At 42.8% G+C, this 17,220-nt stretch overlaps 1 protein-coding gene across 1 annotated transcript; it reads right to left on the bottom strand.

Moving 5' to 3' along the window:
• Positions 1 to 318: 318 nt before the first annotated feature.
• pdia6 (protein disulfide isomerase family A member 6) lies at positions 319 to 9,785 on the bottom strand. Its single transcript, NM_001007973.1, is given in 13 exon segments — positions 319 to 857; positions 1,756 to 1,852; positions 1,970 to 2,128; positions 2,739 to 2,811; positions 2,956 to 3,040; positions 3,202 to 3,342; positions 3,742 to 3,856; positions 4,800 to 4,933; positions 5,390 to 5,496; positions 5,944 to 6,070; positions 6,895 to 6,952; positions 7,522 to 7,663; positions 9,684 to 9,785. Coding segments are annotated over 13 exon segments (1,326 nt in total). The 5' UTR covers positions 9,703 to 9,785; the 3' UTR covers positions 319 to 788.
• Between the last annotated feature and the right edge of the window lie 7,435 nt (positions 9,786 to 17,220).

Consider the following 17,220-nt stretch of genomic DNA (forward strand, 5'->3'; position numbering starts at 1 on the left):
CCATCCCAGGTGGAAGAAACACACTGCAGTATGAGTTAAGAAAATTAAGTTATACTTAAGAAATATTTATCTTTTAGATTGTAAGCGCTTTTGTGCAGGGCCCTCCATTCTTTTTATCTGTTTTTATGGTTGCTTTGTATATAATTATGTATATTCAATATATAAAAAAAAAATGATTGTACAGCGCTGCAGAATATGTTGGCTCTTTATAAATACATAATAATAGTTTGGGGCCAAAAATTGCAATTGACACATTACACTGTCTTTGGAAGCCAGCCCTTGTCACCAGCAACCTGCATTAAAAAAAAAAAACCCGCGATATGTCAAAAAATATTTTATTCATAAATTGAGTCAAGCTGATCAATTTGCAAATGAAAATACCCAAAACATAAAAATACACAAACAAACAAACTGTCGTGTCAGCCAAGATGTACTTCCCATTAACCACAAGGAAGTACAGTAAACTCTCCGGCTTATTCTTCAGCACCCCCAAATCCGCCCCCCCAAAAGGTTTATGGCATTTCCCCCTTCAATATGTAAAGAGAATACAGTGAAATTCACAGAATTTGTCAGTGTTCTCCCGAGAAGGCCTCTCCATAGGTCTAGATAAAACCCTTCTCTCCATGAGTGCACATTCATTAATTTGTTTTAAAACAAAAGAAAAATCAGGAGGGTTGGGGAGGGGGAACCACTGAATCCAGCCGATTGCCAGGGATGGGCTGGTGTCCGCCAGCTGCAAACTCCCCCAAACAGAGGGATGTAACAATATCACACAGGGTGCAGAATCCTCACAATTCATCTTTCTCAAAGTCGTCCAGCTCCACATCACTCAGATCAATATCATCCTCTGCTGGCAGCTACAAGGCAAGGGGGAAACTGCATGTTAGCTCCATCTCTACATCTCTTATCAGCCAGCAAAGGGGATGTAAAGGAGAACTGTTGCTATCATCAAAAATAAGTTTACTAAAAACTTTATTTGATAGTATTATTCTTAAAGTTGTTTAGATTAATTCATGTGTGTGTTAAAATGACAAGAAAGTAGTTACAATTCTTACAGGGGAATTAAACACCCCCAATCAATGACAATTTGTGAAGAGAGCTGAGCACTTCGTTTTCAAGCTGTTAGCCCAGTAATTTAATGGATTTGAAACCATAGCGCCCCCCTGCAAGCCACCAATCAGATAAGTAAGTTATTTTGAGAGTTTGCAATTAGTCATTTTTTTTCATTTGCATTTTCTGAATTATGTAGCTTTTGTTCTCCAGTTTGGAATTTGGGCAGCTATCTGGTTGCTAGGGCCCAATTTAAACTAGGAACCAGGCAGTGGGTCGAAAGAGACGGGAATATAAATAGAGGAGGTTCTGAATTGTAGGATAAGTAGGATAAGAAATAAAAAGTAACAATAATAAAATTGTAGCCTTGCAAAGCAATACTTTTTTGGCTGCTGGGGTCAGTGACCCCCATATGAAAGCTGGAAAAAGGTAGAAGAGTAGAAATAATTTAAAAGCTATAAAATTTAAGACCCACTTTCTGTCACTCCCTGTCTGATGGCTGGCCAGCATAACAGAATAGAATGGAGTGCTGCCATTTCAAAATTTATTGGTGGTGTAAAACTCCCAATATCTTGCAAACAAAAAATAATGTAACTTGTAAATGTGCTCAGTTAAGAGTGTTTGGTTCCCATTGGCTTACTTAACAGCAGTGAAGGAGTAATGGAAGCATCAGGAAACAGGAATGGCATGAAAATATAACCTTACCTCTCCATCTTTTCCATCCCAAGGTACCACTGTATTGATTTTAGGAATTGCTCCTCCACCCACAGGTGATGTAGAACCACGACCAAAAGAGAGCTCCCTAAATGGAGATAGAAACCCAACGTCAGAAAGGTCATAACTAGTGTAAAAAAAAACCATTTTTTTTTTTTATTAACAAGATGCAAGCTCAATCACACAAGGATGGTGCGGAACTTACCTTAAGAATTCATTAATGCCCTGCTCGCTGAAGGAACCTTTCAGAAGTGCGAATTTCATTTTTCTTGCATTGATGGCAGCCATGGCAGGGTACCCAAAGCCTCCAATTCCCAGTGAGGTTTCCAGATCCATCTGAGCACCAGCCTCAGCCCACAGCCACCTTATAACAATTAATAAATCATAAAGCAACATGAACATACTAAACAAGACACTGCTTACAAACAGCATTAAAAATGTGTAAATAAACACGGCTTAGAATGATATTTTCTTTCATTATGAACAAAGACAGTTTTTGGGTGTCAACCCACTACCCCACCCACCAGTAGTCTGGGCAAAATCCAACCCACACTTTGATTTGTGCCACATTAGCCCTGAAAATGCCATCAGTCCCGGAGGTTAATTTTCCAAAAAGAGATTAAGTTTTACTTAAATAAGGCCCCCCCCCTCTATGTGCAAAAGCAAGAGGCCCATTGACCACTAGCATGGGGACAGGTCCAGACTGAGCTCCAGAACAGGACCTGGCATTTGAGGTACAGAGGCCCAAATGGCCCTCCCAAAGCCTCAATAAAAAGTAACTGTATATGGCTTCTTACAGCAGCCCCTCTAGCATTTGCCAGAATCTACAGATTGTCAGGCGGGGCCGGATAGGTTTCAGGTGGAAAAGCCCTGATGTACCTAATTGATTGCTTTGCAGAAAACTGACCCAGTTTTAAACAATGGTTTAAAAAGTTTATATAAATAAAATAGAGTATGAAAGTAGCAATCCTTACCCCCACATTTTCTTTTTGTACTTGTCTGCCATTTTCATCATTACGTCCAAGTAAGAATTTCTTCCAGAAGCACCTGGTAAAATAAAACAATAAACATAAAACATAAGGGCATTGTCTCTAACACAAGGCCAGTGTTGCTTATATTGCCAAAATGTTGTTCCTAATTAGCAGTACACGGAAAGATCATTCAATAATCCCCTATATTCTGTTTGCTTACCTGTGTCAAGGATATGTGGCAATACGGCAACAATACACAACTGATGCTCATCGCAGGTCTTCTTCACTATATCTCCATTCAGGATCTGAACAACAAAAACCATCATAAGCCAAGCATGGTAGCTACAAGGATCAAACAGTATAGAGATTTGCCTTCCCGCCCCCCAAAAAATACACACACCTGCATGAGATTTAAAAAATGAAAGAATAACCATGAACATGGAGAGATAAATATAAAGAGCAGTACCTCATAAATCTCAGGGGGTGGAGCATTCTCTGAGAACAGATCAATTGCACGGGCAACAATGTCTGCCTTAGTCCTTCCACCATCATAATCCACAGGATCTTCGCCTTTTTGGAATATCTTAATTGTGGGGAAGCCTCTTATCTATGACAGATAAACAAAAACAGCACGTGAAGGAGCAGTAAAATTACAAGCAAGCATACTATTTTGCTTCTTAACCTTTTAATATTTATAGATTTAGTTTATAGTGTATGAAATGTTACACACACCAGACAAGTGACACATGAGTAGGTCCCTTGCCCATCACAGCCTATGGGAAATCCCAGGTATTTGTTTCTGATCGATACAGAGTGTACCACAAATGGCCCCAAGGCCAGTACTAGGGGTAGGTAGACAAGGAACATGTTATAGATGCAGCATGAGGTGAGGGGGTGCAAATGGCAAGGAAGCAAGGCCCCCCATAACAGAAATTGGAAGAAAAAACAATAAGGATTTGCATGTACAGCATCTTATTACACAATAGTAACTTTTTGTTCTACTCACCCCATAACGACTGGCCAACACCTGGCTGACAGTGGCATCTACAGCAGCCAACTTTACTTTTCCATTGGTTTGTTGCTTAATCTCTGTGGCAGCAGCGGCCCATTCAGGCTCTAGACTAAAAAACAAACATGACAATTCATTTGATGACAGAATAAGTGGGTCAGTGTAAGGTTAAAAAGACAGTCTGGTGAGTGGAGGAGAGGTCATAATACATACTGGGCCATAAGGAAAGACATACAGGATTATGAAGCAGATTATAGGCTTTGATAAAGCAGGTTCAGTCTTAGGCAGGGGTGGCTTAGCATGAAGCGTTAGTCTTGCTTTAAACTGCCACTGGCTTGGGCCAGTGTGGCTAAGGTTGCAGTTTTAGACTCTTCTTAAGCTACCACTGGCTTGCACAGGCTGGAACAAACTGGGAGGCTGTAGTAGTCCATTACAAAGAAGCAGGAAGTAAGACATGTAATGCAAATAAAATCCATCCACAGATAACTAAAATGATTTTCAAGTTTACTGTTTACAAAGGGTCAGAGTTCATATCTAATTTTCTAAATTGTGCTTATTACAGGAGGGGTAGCCTATACTTATAACTTTACGGCCTGACTACTAAGGGTGAAGACACACAGAGCTACTTAGCAGCAGCCACTTGTCAATGCTACCAAATGCCAGAAAATACCCTGCCATAGACAATACTGGTAAAACAAACAGAAAATTATCAGTAACTAATCAGCATTGTCTATTTCAGTAGCTGCTACTATTAGCTCTATGTGTTTTCAACCTAAAGGAAATGTATATACCATACAATGGGATGTGGCCGGCCAGTCTGAGAGACTGGCAACTAGAAGCTCAGCCAGTAACGCCTCCATAGTAGCTAGGAGTAAAAATTCTATATTTATCTCTATAAGCCAATCAAAAGTAAATAGTGGAGGTGATTTATAAACAAAATTAATTGTGGTATGATAATGCTGGTTAAGGCAGGGCAGTTAGTTTTTGGCAAGAAGGTTAAGTAATGTTTATGGTTGCAATCAACCTTGTTTGTGCCAAGGCATGGCAAGACTTACTTTTTGCAATGGCCACACCAGGGAGCATAAAATTCAACAAACCACACATCATCGCTATTCAGTACATTCTTATCAAATGTGTCGTCCGTCAGATCAATAACGTCTTTTTTACTCCCACCACCGCTGCTATAGCTCTGTAAAATAAACACAATTATGTTACTATACCGGTAGGAACAATGGTTTAATGGCAATGATAATATTCATTTAATAAAGCCATAAAGAGAGCTTATGATGCACTCATTAAGTACATATCTGCATTTTAAAAGTAAGGACTTTCTATATTTCTTCTGTCAGCTGATATATACTTTGTATGCAGCCAAGAATAGCTACCCTAGATACACACAGACTCAGTAAATATGTCACCGCTCTCTCTGACATTGAAATGCAAAGATGGTAGGCTTTGGGCACACAATAAGCAATATTTGTACTTTAGAATTTAAGTAAAGAAAATTGAATTTATCTATAAATGGTGTATAATCTGCATTACAGTTGTAAATACTATAGTCAAAAATAAGAGTTTAGTAGGAACACAACTATCCAATTTAGAACAATCCCAGTGTTGGTTGTTGCATGTAACCACTGAAACCCACCTGCCTTCCTGAATCAGATCCACCGCTCCTTCCTCCAAGCCTGTCCTTAACAAATGAACGAAGTGAGCTTAATGCGGCATCGATAATGGCATCGGCTGTCCTTCCACCTGTGAATCATTGCAGAAATGTACACAGAGATTAATGCAAGGGGCAAAAGAAGAGCGCAAGTAAAAGTGAATACGACACTCTGGGGGTGCTAACAATAATAAGTGAAAGAACGATCAATCATGTTACAGAGAACTGGCAATATCAATAACTGTCCCTTGGCAGGATGTGGGTTCTTTTCTGCACGGTACTATCCCTAAACCTTTATTATTCAAAATCACTTTAACCATCAATTCTCCTGCTGGCCTCTGACATTTCCAGGCATTCCCTTCCCTAGCAGCTGGCAATAAGTGGCCAAATGGAACCAGGCAGCACTAAGTATGCCACCCACAACAGCATTTAATTAATCACCACAAACCCATAACCCGCATTGTGTCTACATCATACACTGTGAGAGAGTACTATGGGGGGGGAATGCAATTCTATCTTTATGTATTGGTCCCAAATACCTTGATAATCATCTGGTTTGTTCTTATTCGCTCCAAATACTTTGATTGTTGGAAAGCCTCGCACTCCATACTGCCCACCCAGTGACTGATGCTGATCAGCATTAACAGCTCCAATTTTCACCACTCCCTGTAACAAACACAAAATATCTAAATAAGTTTTGCACTTTTAGCCCAGTAGGCAGGTGTTTAACCAGCTCTTTGCTTTGGACATTGGAAAGCAAAGAGAAAAAAAAAATGTGTGGTATTCTGTAATAATACACTGTAGGGCCAAATATGTGAGGACACCACTTCTAATTACCGGAATTGGCAATGATGGGTGAGGCATAAATAGCCAACACTTGTGCCACCATATCATACAATGATATTCTTGCTTCTTATTTTGTGACAGCAGTTTGGGGAAGGCCCTTTCCTGTTTCAGCACTATAATGTCCATATGCACAAAGTACGGACAGTAGAGAAATAGTTCATTGAGATGGGAGTGAAAAAAAACTGCACAGAAACTGGACTGCAACACAACTGAACACCTGTGGGATGTACTGGAATTCAGATGCGTCAGTTCTGATTGTCAGTGGCCAAAACTTTGACGGAAGCAAATCCTATCAACAATGTGGCAACACCAAGTGGAAAACTTTCCCAGAAGAGGAAAGGCTGTATATATTAATATCGCTGGCTGTGGAGAAAGATGTTGGACAGACAGGTGTCCCAATGCTTCTGGCCATAATGGGTTTTTATTCTCTGTGCCCTGTGTTGTGAGCCAGACTGAAAGCTAGCTTGAGACAAGGAAGGTACAGAGAGAACACATTTTATCCACCCATCTGGCTCAAGCGGCACCCCCATTCATTTCAAAAGGAAATGGGTGCAGCACTCTGTGCCTTAATTTCAAGTAGAATGTGCTCAATACAAATATAAGGAACAATTTGCTGCTACTTTACTTAAAATATTTATGTTTACCTTTAATGCCGTGGCGGCTTTCTTCCAGTCTGGGGTCAGCCTCTGGCAGTGTCCACACCTTTTTGAAAACAAAAAACTTGTAGCACAAATGTTCTACGGTTTTGTCACACCAGCCACTACTACAGCATTCATATAATAAAGTCTGGGCAGTGATCAGTGCTGCAGCCTCCTCTATTACTACAGTTGACATTTTTTGAGGTCCCATACAAGCAATTGGCATCTTTTTTTACCCCTGGATTTTTCATTTGTTGAAATGTAAACCCTTTTTGATGCCGTCACCTGGGGAAATGTAACATTTGGGTTCCACAGTGCATTCTTTGTCTTTCAGATTTTTTCCATAAACGTACATTGGAAAGTTGTTTAGAATTACATTTTCTATCATTATGCAAGAAATTGTTTTGGGTGGAGTTCCCCTTTCTTAAAATGCACCAAAACTGTAACATTTGCCTCAATTTCTGTCTCTTGGCACAATAAACAAGACAGATGTTAATGATATAACCCAACCCAAATCCTGAACTACAGCTCCCTACAGACAAAAAAAAGATTCAAACTGGCCAGTTCCCCACCACGTGTTCCCATCTCAAACCATAGCAGTGATCATTTAGGTCAGGGAGGCCAAATACTCACCAGGGGGCATAAAACTCCACAAGCCATAAACTGTCACTCTGGATAACTTCTTTATTAAAGTTGCTGGGTGTCAACTCGATCACATCGTCACTGGGTGAGTACATGGCACTTGCAGCCATAAACAGTGTGCAGGCCACTGCACCTACATGAAAGGGACAGGGGAACAATTTAGTTTCAAAGAGGTTAAATGGACCTTATTCAGCTTGCCAATAAACATGCTACACACATTCACAAATCTTTCTATCAGATGCCGATTACAAGCAACTCAGTACTGATAAAGGGCAGGTATAGATTGCTAGCAATTTAACCTCAATCTGTTGCTGAACCACAGCTTCCAGAACTGCAGAATATGTTGATGTTTTATAAATACATGTTAACAATAATGTCTTTACTGCTCTTCCCTCCCAACCATGTGTATTATGGCAGTTGTTGATGAAGGCTGTAATGAACTGAAGTGAGGAGTTTCCTTTGCATCCGACCTGTTTCTCATTGTTTGGACACAGTATCACCAGGAAGTGCTGGCCAATTGCTTGCAATTAGTATGTTTAGTTAAGGCTGCCTCCTAGCAACTTATAATGGGACAGTGCTCCACAAACAGGATCATTCCATCTTAAAAACACTAAAGGGAGTCTTGTAATTATTAGAGCATGTGTCAATGAATTGCACTGGGTCTCTCTGTGGGGTTGCAATACCTCACAGCCAATGGAAAGCACTGCGTTCCCAACTTGATACGTCAGGGTAACTCAGCATTCTAGCCAGTGTCACAACTAGAGGTTTCTGGGCCCCACTGCAACATCACTTTAGGGCCCCATTTACATATGCTGAAACTGCTAATCAATTAGTGCCCAACTGACCCCCTATACCACTTGGAACCCCAACAGTCAGAGTCTGCTTCATCTACAGCTGCACCCATGATTCTACCAACAAGACTACAGTATGAGAATGGTCAGTACTTCAGCCACCAGTTCTGTTTCACATGATCCAATACAGAACGGGCCCATTTCCCATGTTCCATACAGAACAGGCCCATTTCCCATGTTCCATACAGAACGGGCCCATTTCCCATGTTCCATACAGAACGGGCCCATTTCCCATGTTCCATACAGAACGGGCCCATTTCCCATGTTCCATACAGAACGGGCCCATTTCCCATGTTCCATACAGAACGGGCCCATTTCCCATGTTCCATACAGAACGGGCCCATTTCCCATGTTCCATACAGAACGGGCCCATTTCCCATGTTCCATACAGAACGGGCCCATTTCCCATGTTCCATACAGAACGGGCCCATTTCCCATGTTCCATACAGAACGGGCCCATTTCCCATGTTCCATACAGAACGGGCCCATTTCCCATGTTCCATACAGAACGGGCCCATTTCCCATGTTCCATACAGAACGGGCCCATTTCCCATGTTCCATACAGAACGGGCCCATTTCCCATGTTCCATACAAAACGGGCCCATTTCCCATGTTCCATACAGAACGGGCCCATTTCCCATGTTCCATACAGAACGGGCCCATTTCCCATGTTCCATACAGAACGGGCCCATTTCACATGTTCCATACAGAACGGGCCCATTTCACATGTTCCATACAGAACGGGCCCATTTCCCATGTTCCATACAGAATGGGCTCATTCACATGTTCCATACAGAACGGGCCCATTTCCCATGTTCCATACAGAATGGGCTCATTCACATGTTCCATACAGAACGGGCCCATTTCCCATGTTCCATACAGAATGGGCTCATTCACAGGGGCAGGTAACTATAGAGAAAGCAGACCCTGTGACTGCTGAGGACCCAGGGGGTATTGGGGGTCCAGTTAGGACACAGACTAATGCTCAGTATCAGGCAAAGTTAATGAAAAATGCCCTAAAATGATTTCTAGTTACACCACTGACTGTGCATGGAAAAGGCCCCAGAACATTTGCTGTCTATAGTAAGATACTGTATGGGAAAGCAGCCCAGCCATTTAATGCAAGTGAATAATGAGAAATAGGTGCGCCAGAGCCCGGCAGGCTAGCCTGTTACTCTCCCTGCAGAGTTAAACTTTAACTCCCAGGCCGTAGGAGGATGCCGGCACTCTGAAAGCTACGGTTACACGCTGCTATGGGGTTACCTAACTGTATGTACCGTGAGAATGAATCCAGTCTCTTACCAAGAACTGCCCTGGCCATCCTTGCACCTTGCCCTGTGCACTTCCGCCGCTCCTGCTGCTTCTATCAAGATCCTAACCCTCCGCCGGCTCTCGCTTATCTGCCCTACACCGCTTCACAAGCACAGAGCTAAGCGATCGCCTTCCGCCGTGTCCACCTCCTATTGGTTCCCCCGGAGGTACCATTATTAGGATAAACCAATCAGGAGCCGACGGGTAGCGCAGCCGCCGATGACTCTTTTCCCTGCGCTCTTCGGCCAGAAGGACCTGGAGGAATGCTATTGGTTGGCTTCGTGTGACGTAGTTAATGGGCTGAGCCTGAAACCTCCTTCCTGAGCCGGGATCTGTCAATGTACAGAAGTGGAAGCGATTTAGGAATGGTGAGTGAGGCGTGGCCGTTGCTAATGTAAAACTCGTAACTACCAATCTGCGCTTGGCTTAGGTATTTGTACTAAGCATGAAAGCTGATGTCTGATTGGCTAAGAGGGATAATGTACTGGTTGCGCTTTCTTTGCGTGAAATTTGCCTTGAAATTAACTTGTTTGGCGTACCCAGCAGAATTATAAGGTAGATGGATTGCAGCTAGCCTTTTTTTATGAATTTTTGGGGGGGATTTATATACAATTTCTCTCAGGCTTGGAATTTAAACTTTTACCTGGTTGTTAAAGTTAATAGAGAGCTGGAAAGTAAGTGTAGCAATAAAACTGAAGCCGAGTCAGCGAGCACCATTGAAACCATATAATATAAATAAACCATTGGAAGAGTTGCTTAGACTAGACCCATCTGACATAAAATGCTAAAAAGTAATGTAAAGGTAAGCTTCCCCTTTAAATACAGACATTCAGCTTGACATGATTTTTTTGTCTATGCTTTTGTGTCCCTAATGGTAAGGGCAGTATTCCTGCTGTAGGACAATCTGTAGCCATTAGTAACTGCATTAATCATTTCACTCTTCGCTACTGTCTGTATTGAAAGCCCAATAAATGTGCAGCATCACTGGTTCTCTTTCCCCCATCCAACGCCCACATTGTTCCCGAGGTATCTATAACGGTTAACAATTCTACCATCACCCCATCTTCCCAGGCCCGGTGCCTTGGGGTTATCCTTGATTCTGCCCTGTCCTTCACTCCTCATATCCAATCACTTATCAAATCATGTCACTTTCACCTAAGAAATGTCTCCAAAATACGATCATTTATCACCCAAGATGCTGCCAAAATACTTATTCTCTCTCTTATAATATCCCGCCTGGACTACTGTAACTCCCTACTAATTGGCCTTCCCCTCCAAAGACTGTCCCCTCTCCAGTCCATAATGAATACTGCTGCCAGGCTCATACACCTCTCCAACCGCTCCTCCTCTGCCGTGCCACTCTGCCAATCCCTGCACTGGCTTCCCCTACCATCCAGGATAAAATTCAAACTAATGACTCTCACATTCAAAGCAGCCCATAACTCTGTCCCACCCTACATCTCTGAACTAATCTCTAGGTACCATCCAAGCCTCTTGTTACGCTCCTCTACTGAACTCCTCTCTCATTCCCTCCTCACACACTCGCATTCAAGACTTTGCAAGGGCTGCCCCCCTTCTCAGGAATTCGCTCCCACAAACTGTCAGACTTTCTCCCAATCTCTCTGCCTTCAAGAGATCTCTAAAAACACATTTATTCAGAGAAGCCTACCCTAATCTAGTTTAGCAATACCCTGTACCTCTCACAACTCTGGTCATGCCCATTCCCACACCTTGTGTCTCAACCCTTTCTCCTTGTAGATTGTAAGCTCTTTTGGGCAGGGCCCTCTTCACCTCTTGTATCAGTTATTGGTTGCTTTATATGTTACTCTGTATGTCCAATGTATGAAACCCACTTATTGTACAGCGCTGCGGAATATGTTGGCGCTTTATAAATAAATGTTAATAATAATAATAATCAGTTCATCACCTAGAGAAGATTTTCGGGGCTGTGGTTCCCTGCAAAGGCCAAGTGAGTCGTGTGATTATTATTATTAACATTTATTTATAAAGCGCTAACATATTCCGCAGCGCTGTACAATAAGTGGGGTTTACACATTGAGGAAAACTCTGTTTTTAAATGGATTAATAAAGACCTGTTCTTAGCATCACTTCTTTGTCTGGAGCGCGTGGAGTTCTTTTCATTTTTGTGTATGACGTTCTCCTCCATCTACGGGTTCGGGGCCCCGAGCACCCGGACCACTTCAGGACTTTGGTGAGCGTGTTTGACTCTTGATTTAAATTTTGACTTTTTACATGCTTCTGGATTCATGATTCACTTGTGAGAGGTTCGGGGTTTGCACACCCGGGCCTTGATGATTTATCGGGTATGAGCTATTGCCATTATTCCTAACAGAAACTGTCATAGCTTATTCCTTATGTTAATAGTTTCATCTTTTTGATTCATTCAATTTGGGTGTTTTGGGTATATTGAGGGTTCATACATTGGAGATACAGAGTAACATATAGGGCCCTGCCTAAAAGAGCTTACAATCTACAAGGGTTGAGACACAAGGCATGGGAATGGGCAAGATCAGAGAGGTGTGGCACGGGTTATTGTTTTTAGCAGCACACTGAGGTTATGTTAACCTAGATTAGGGTAAGCTTCTCTAAATAAATGCGTTTTTAGAGATCTTCTGAAGGCAGAGAGAGCGGGAGAAAGTCTGACAGATTGTGGGAGGGAATTCCAGAGAAGGGGGGCAACCCTTGCAAAGTCTTGAATGCGAGCGTGTGAGGAGGGAATGAGAGTTGAGGAGCAGGTCAGTAGAGGAGCATAAAAAGCGGGTTGGTTGGTACCTACAGATAAGTTGGGGCAGAGTTATGAACTGCTTTGAATGTGAGAGTCATTAATTGAAATTTTATCCTGGATGGTAGGGGAAGCCAGTGCAGGGATTGGCAGAGTGGCACAGCAGGGGAGGAGCGGTTGGAGAGGTGTATGAGCCTGGCAGCAGTATTCATTATGGACTGGAGAGGGGACAGTCTTTGGAGGGGAAGGCCAATTAACAGGGAGTTACAGTAGTCCAGGCAAGATATTATAAGAGAGTGAATAAGTATTTTGGCAGCATCTTGGGTGATAAATGATCGTATTTTGGAAATATTTCTTAGGTCAAAGTGACATGATTTGATAAGTGATTGGATATGAGGAGTGAAGGAAAGGGCAGAATCGAGGATAACCCCAAGGCACCGGGCCTGGGAAGATGGGTGATGGTAGAATTGTTAACCGTTATAGATACCTCGGGAACAATGTGGTTGTTGGATGGGGGAAAGAGAACCAATTCAGTCTTAGAGAGGTTTAATTTAAGGTAAAGTTGGGACATCCAAATAGGGATAGGGGACAAGCAGGAAGAGACACGAGTTAGGAGCTCTGGTGATTGTTCTAGATGTCCCAGCAGCAAAGTGGGTGTAATGGAAGTGTGACCTGCCCAAAATGAAGTGAGCAAAGTGCAATTTCAAGTGCAGTTGCCATGTTTTTTTCTCACAGTGCAATGTTCTTTCCCAGAATCTGCCATCATTGCAGTCGCAAAGGAACTATGCTCTTGATGCAGTTGTGCAGCGCCTACTACAATTACATCCGATTTGCCAAAATTAATGCAACTGCACGTGCAGACTTTTGCAAAATGGGTATAATTCCACTGAATATTGTCAAAGACTATCTGCCGTCATTTGTGGTGTTTGATGTGCAAGTGTCATGTTCTTTCTGTGCAACTGAACTGCAGCGATTGATGTAGGGCACTGAGAGAAATAAAATGTAGCTACAATCAACCTGGCCTATCCAACAGTTTATCCTTGACACCCCGAAACTACCTCCTGGTCTGGAGGTGGCAGGAGCTCCAGGGTTTCCTTGCATCAATAGGTGCCAAAATGTTAGGTATCCCACAGTCACTTTAATCACTTACCTTTTACCCCGGGCTGGTGCCCCTGTGAGAAGAAAACCGCCCCAGCCCGCGGTACCTGCAGTGACTGTCTCCTGTTCCTTCTTCTGTCTTAACGCACTTGCGCAGTAGAGTGAAATGGCAGCTCTTTCACTGTACTGTGCATGCGCTGGCCCCGGGATTCAGAGGAAAGAAGGAAGAGGAAACACTCGCTGCAGCTACCCCGGACTGGTGCGGGTTTTTCCTACCAGTAAGTGATTAAAGTCACTGGGGGGGGGGGTGCGTAAAATTTTTACCTTTCCTTCTCCTTTAAATTTAATAGACCATTACTTCCATTTGGGGGAGGAGATTGTGTGAGCTTAGTAAAATAAACAACTCAAAAGAAATAGGAGAAATATGGCTTAAATGGTGTAAACAGACCTTTCATATATAGGGCCTCATTTACTAGCAAACACAGACCAATCAGGTGACCATACATAGGCCAACATTAACTGCTTGCTCAGACGCTCCAGTGGACAGTAGAATTAACCAGCCTTGCCAGTAAGTTACCAGCTAGGGGACAGCACTGGCATTAAAAATTTAGTAAATTTGTAATACTCAATAAATTCCTTCCTTTCATCACCTTCTCCACTGCCAATCAGCCTTTATAGTTACAGGCCCACCTCTGCCCTGCCTATTTCCCCACCCAGTTCGTCCATTCGCCCATCCGCACCACCCCCCAAATGACTTTACATCCAGCACCCAACCTAAAGGCCTGTGCTACAAACAAACCCTAGAGGACAGTTGGGCTCTCATTGGCCTGTGTATGGGTCCTGCTTACCGTATATACTCGAGTATAAGCCGATCCGAATATAAGCCGAGGTACCTAATTTTACCTAAGAAAACTGGAAAAACTTATTGACTCGAGTATAAGCCTAGGGTGGGAAATGTAGCCACTACTGCTAAGTTTTAATAATCAAAATAAATACCTATAAAATTACATTAATTGAGGCATCAGTGGTATATTTTTCAATATTTATTTCAAAGAAAAACAGTAAACTAGCTCTGTAAGTGGAGAAGAGGGTCAACAAAAACAATATGAGTACTACCCCATGCTCATTGCACATTGGCAAACTGGCGGCAGACCCGGTCCTGGAGGACACGTAAGGGGGAATAAGTATTGCTAGTGGGAGCCTAGGCCAGGGCACTGGAGGGTCTGGTTGCGGGGGGCCTAATTTGCACACAAAGGAGACAGGGTGCTAGTCTAGAAGGACCCATGGCACCCGACTCAAGTATAAGCCGAGGGTGACTTTTTCAGCATATTTTGGGTGCTGAAAAACTAGGCTTATACTCGAGTATATACAGTAATTGATATCTGACTGGGGTTTGGAAAGGTTAGAATTGCTAAAGGTGAGGACTGCATTGGGCAGCTGATGTGTTTTTTTCCTGTGGGTTTGTATAACTTATTTTTATGATCCCATAATTGACCCTGATCAGAGCAACCTAGTTTGTACCTCCAGAGAGGCACATGGGTGCCCTATACTTTATACTTCGGCCCGCACAGGGGTGCTGAGTTCTGCTATGGGCTGTCCTGTAGTTGGCAATACATTGAATTAGACTGAGCTTTCAGTATTTTTGTACAGTAAATAAGTAAATATTTGCTGTGTACGTGGTGTATTTGCTGTGTGCACTGCGTGTCTGTACGTCATATAAAGGGTATACAAACAGTAAAGAAGGGAATAGCCAGTTGTTAGTCCTATACATACAACTGCCTCCATTAGGGCATACAATACTAACTGACAGTGATTTCTGAGGGCAAACTGCACCCCGCTCTGCAACACAAGGGGACTGAAAGACACTTTGTTATAAAGTTTGGTAAAACCAAGTTGTTTGCTATTTGCCCTGAGAGTCTGGAGGCCACAGTTTCATCGAGTCTGTTTGGATCCCACCAATATTTACTAAGTACAGAATCACTTTAACATTTCACATTAAAAAGTGAAAGCAATCATTTTTGTGCAGTTACAGAGGATCACTACATGTAAAGTCTTTACATCTGGTCATGAGAGACACTATGTGCCCCGCAACCTTTCATGAGAAAGAGACGCTATGTGCCCCGTTACCTTTCATGAGAAAGAGACGCTATGTGCCCCGCAACCTTTCATGAGAAAGAGACGCTATGTGCCCCGTTACCTTTCATGAGAGATACTATGTGCCCCGTTACCTTTCATGAGAGATACTATGTGCCCCGTTACCTTTCATGAGAGACACTATGTGCCCCGTTACCTTTCATGAGAGACACTATGTGCCCTGGTACCTTCCATGACAGACACTATGTGCCCCGGTACCTTTCATTAGAGACACTATGTGCCCTGGTACCTTTCATGAGAGACACTATGTGCCCCGGTACCTTTCATGATTGACACTATGTGCCCTGGTACCTTTCATGAGAGACACTATGTGCCCCGTTACCTTTCATGAGAGACACTATGTGCCCTGGTACCTTCCATGACAGACACTATGTGCCCCGGTACCTTTCATTAGAGACACTATGTGCCCTGGTACCTTTCATGAGAGACACTATGTGCCCCGGTACCTTTCATGATTGACACTATGTGCCCTGGTACCTTTCATGAGAGACACTATGTGCCCCGTTTCCTTTCTTGAGAGACACTATGTGCCCCGTTTCCTTTCATGAGAGACACTATGTGCCCCGTTTCCTTTCTTGAGAGACACTATGTGCCCAGTTTCCTTTCTTGAGAGACACTATGTGCCCCGTTTCCTTTCTTGAGAGACACTATGTGCCCCGTTTCCTTTCTTGAGAGACACTATGTGCCCCGTTTCCTTTCTTGAGAGACACTATGTGCCCCGTTTCCTTTCTTGAGAGACACTATGTGCCCCGTTTCCTTTCTTGAGAGACACTATGATATGATACAGTACCTCACAGAAGGTTAATGATCAAATTGAGGAATATTGGCCTAGAACATAATATTTGTAATTGGATAGAGAACTGGCTGAAGGATAGATTACAAAGAGTGGTGGTAAATGGAACATTTTCTAATTGGACCAGTGTGGTTAGTGGAGTACTGCAGGGGTCAGTCCTTGGTCCTTTGCTTTTTAACTTGTTTATTAATGACCTGGAGGTGGGCATAGAGAGTAATGTTTCTATTTTTGCTGATGACACAAAATTGTGCAAAACTATAAGTTCCATGCAGGATGCTGCCGCTTTGCAGAGCGATTTGACAACATTGGAAAACTGGGCAGAAAACTGGAAAATGAGGTTCAATGTTGAAAAGTGCAAAGTTATGCACTTTGGTAGAAATAATATAAACGCTAACTATCTACTGAATGGTAGTGTGTTGAGGGCATCCTTAATGGAGAAGGATCTAGGCGTTTTTGTAGATCACAAGTTGTCTAATTCCAGGCAGTGTCATTCTGTGGCTACTAAAGCAAATAAAGTGCTGTCTTGTATAAAAAAGGGCATTGACTCAAGGGATGAAAACATATTTTTGCCTCTTTATAGGTCCCTGGTAAGGCCTCACCTTGAGTATGCAGTGCAGTTTTGGGCTCCAGTCCTTAAAAAGGATATTAATGAGCTGCAGAGAGTGCAGAGACCATACCCCCCAACTGTCCCGCTTTTCGCGGGACAGTCCCGCTTTTTATGGCGCATCCCGCTGTCCCGG

This window comes from Xenopus tropicalis, chromosome 5 (assembly GCF_000004195.4).
Source record: "Xenopus tropicalis strain Nigerian chromosome 5, UCB_Xtro_10.0, whole genome shotgun sequence".
NCBI lineage: Eukaryota > Metazoa > Chordata > Amphibia > Anura > Pipidae > Xenopus > Xenopus tropicalis.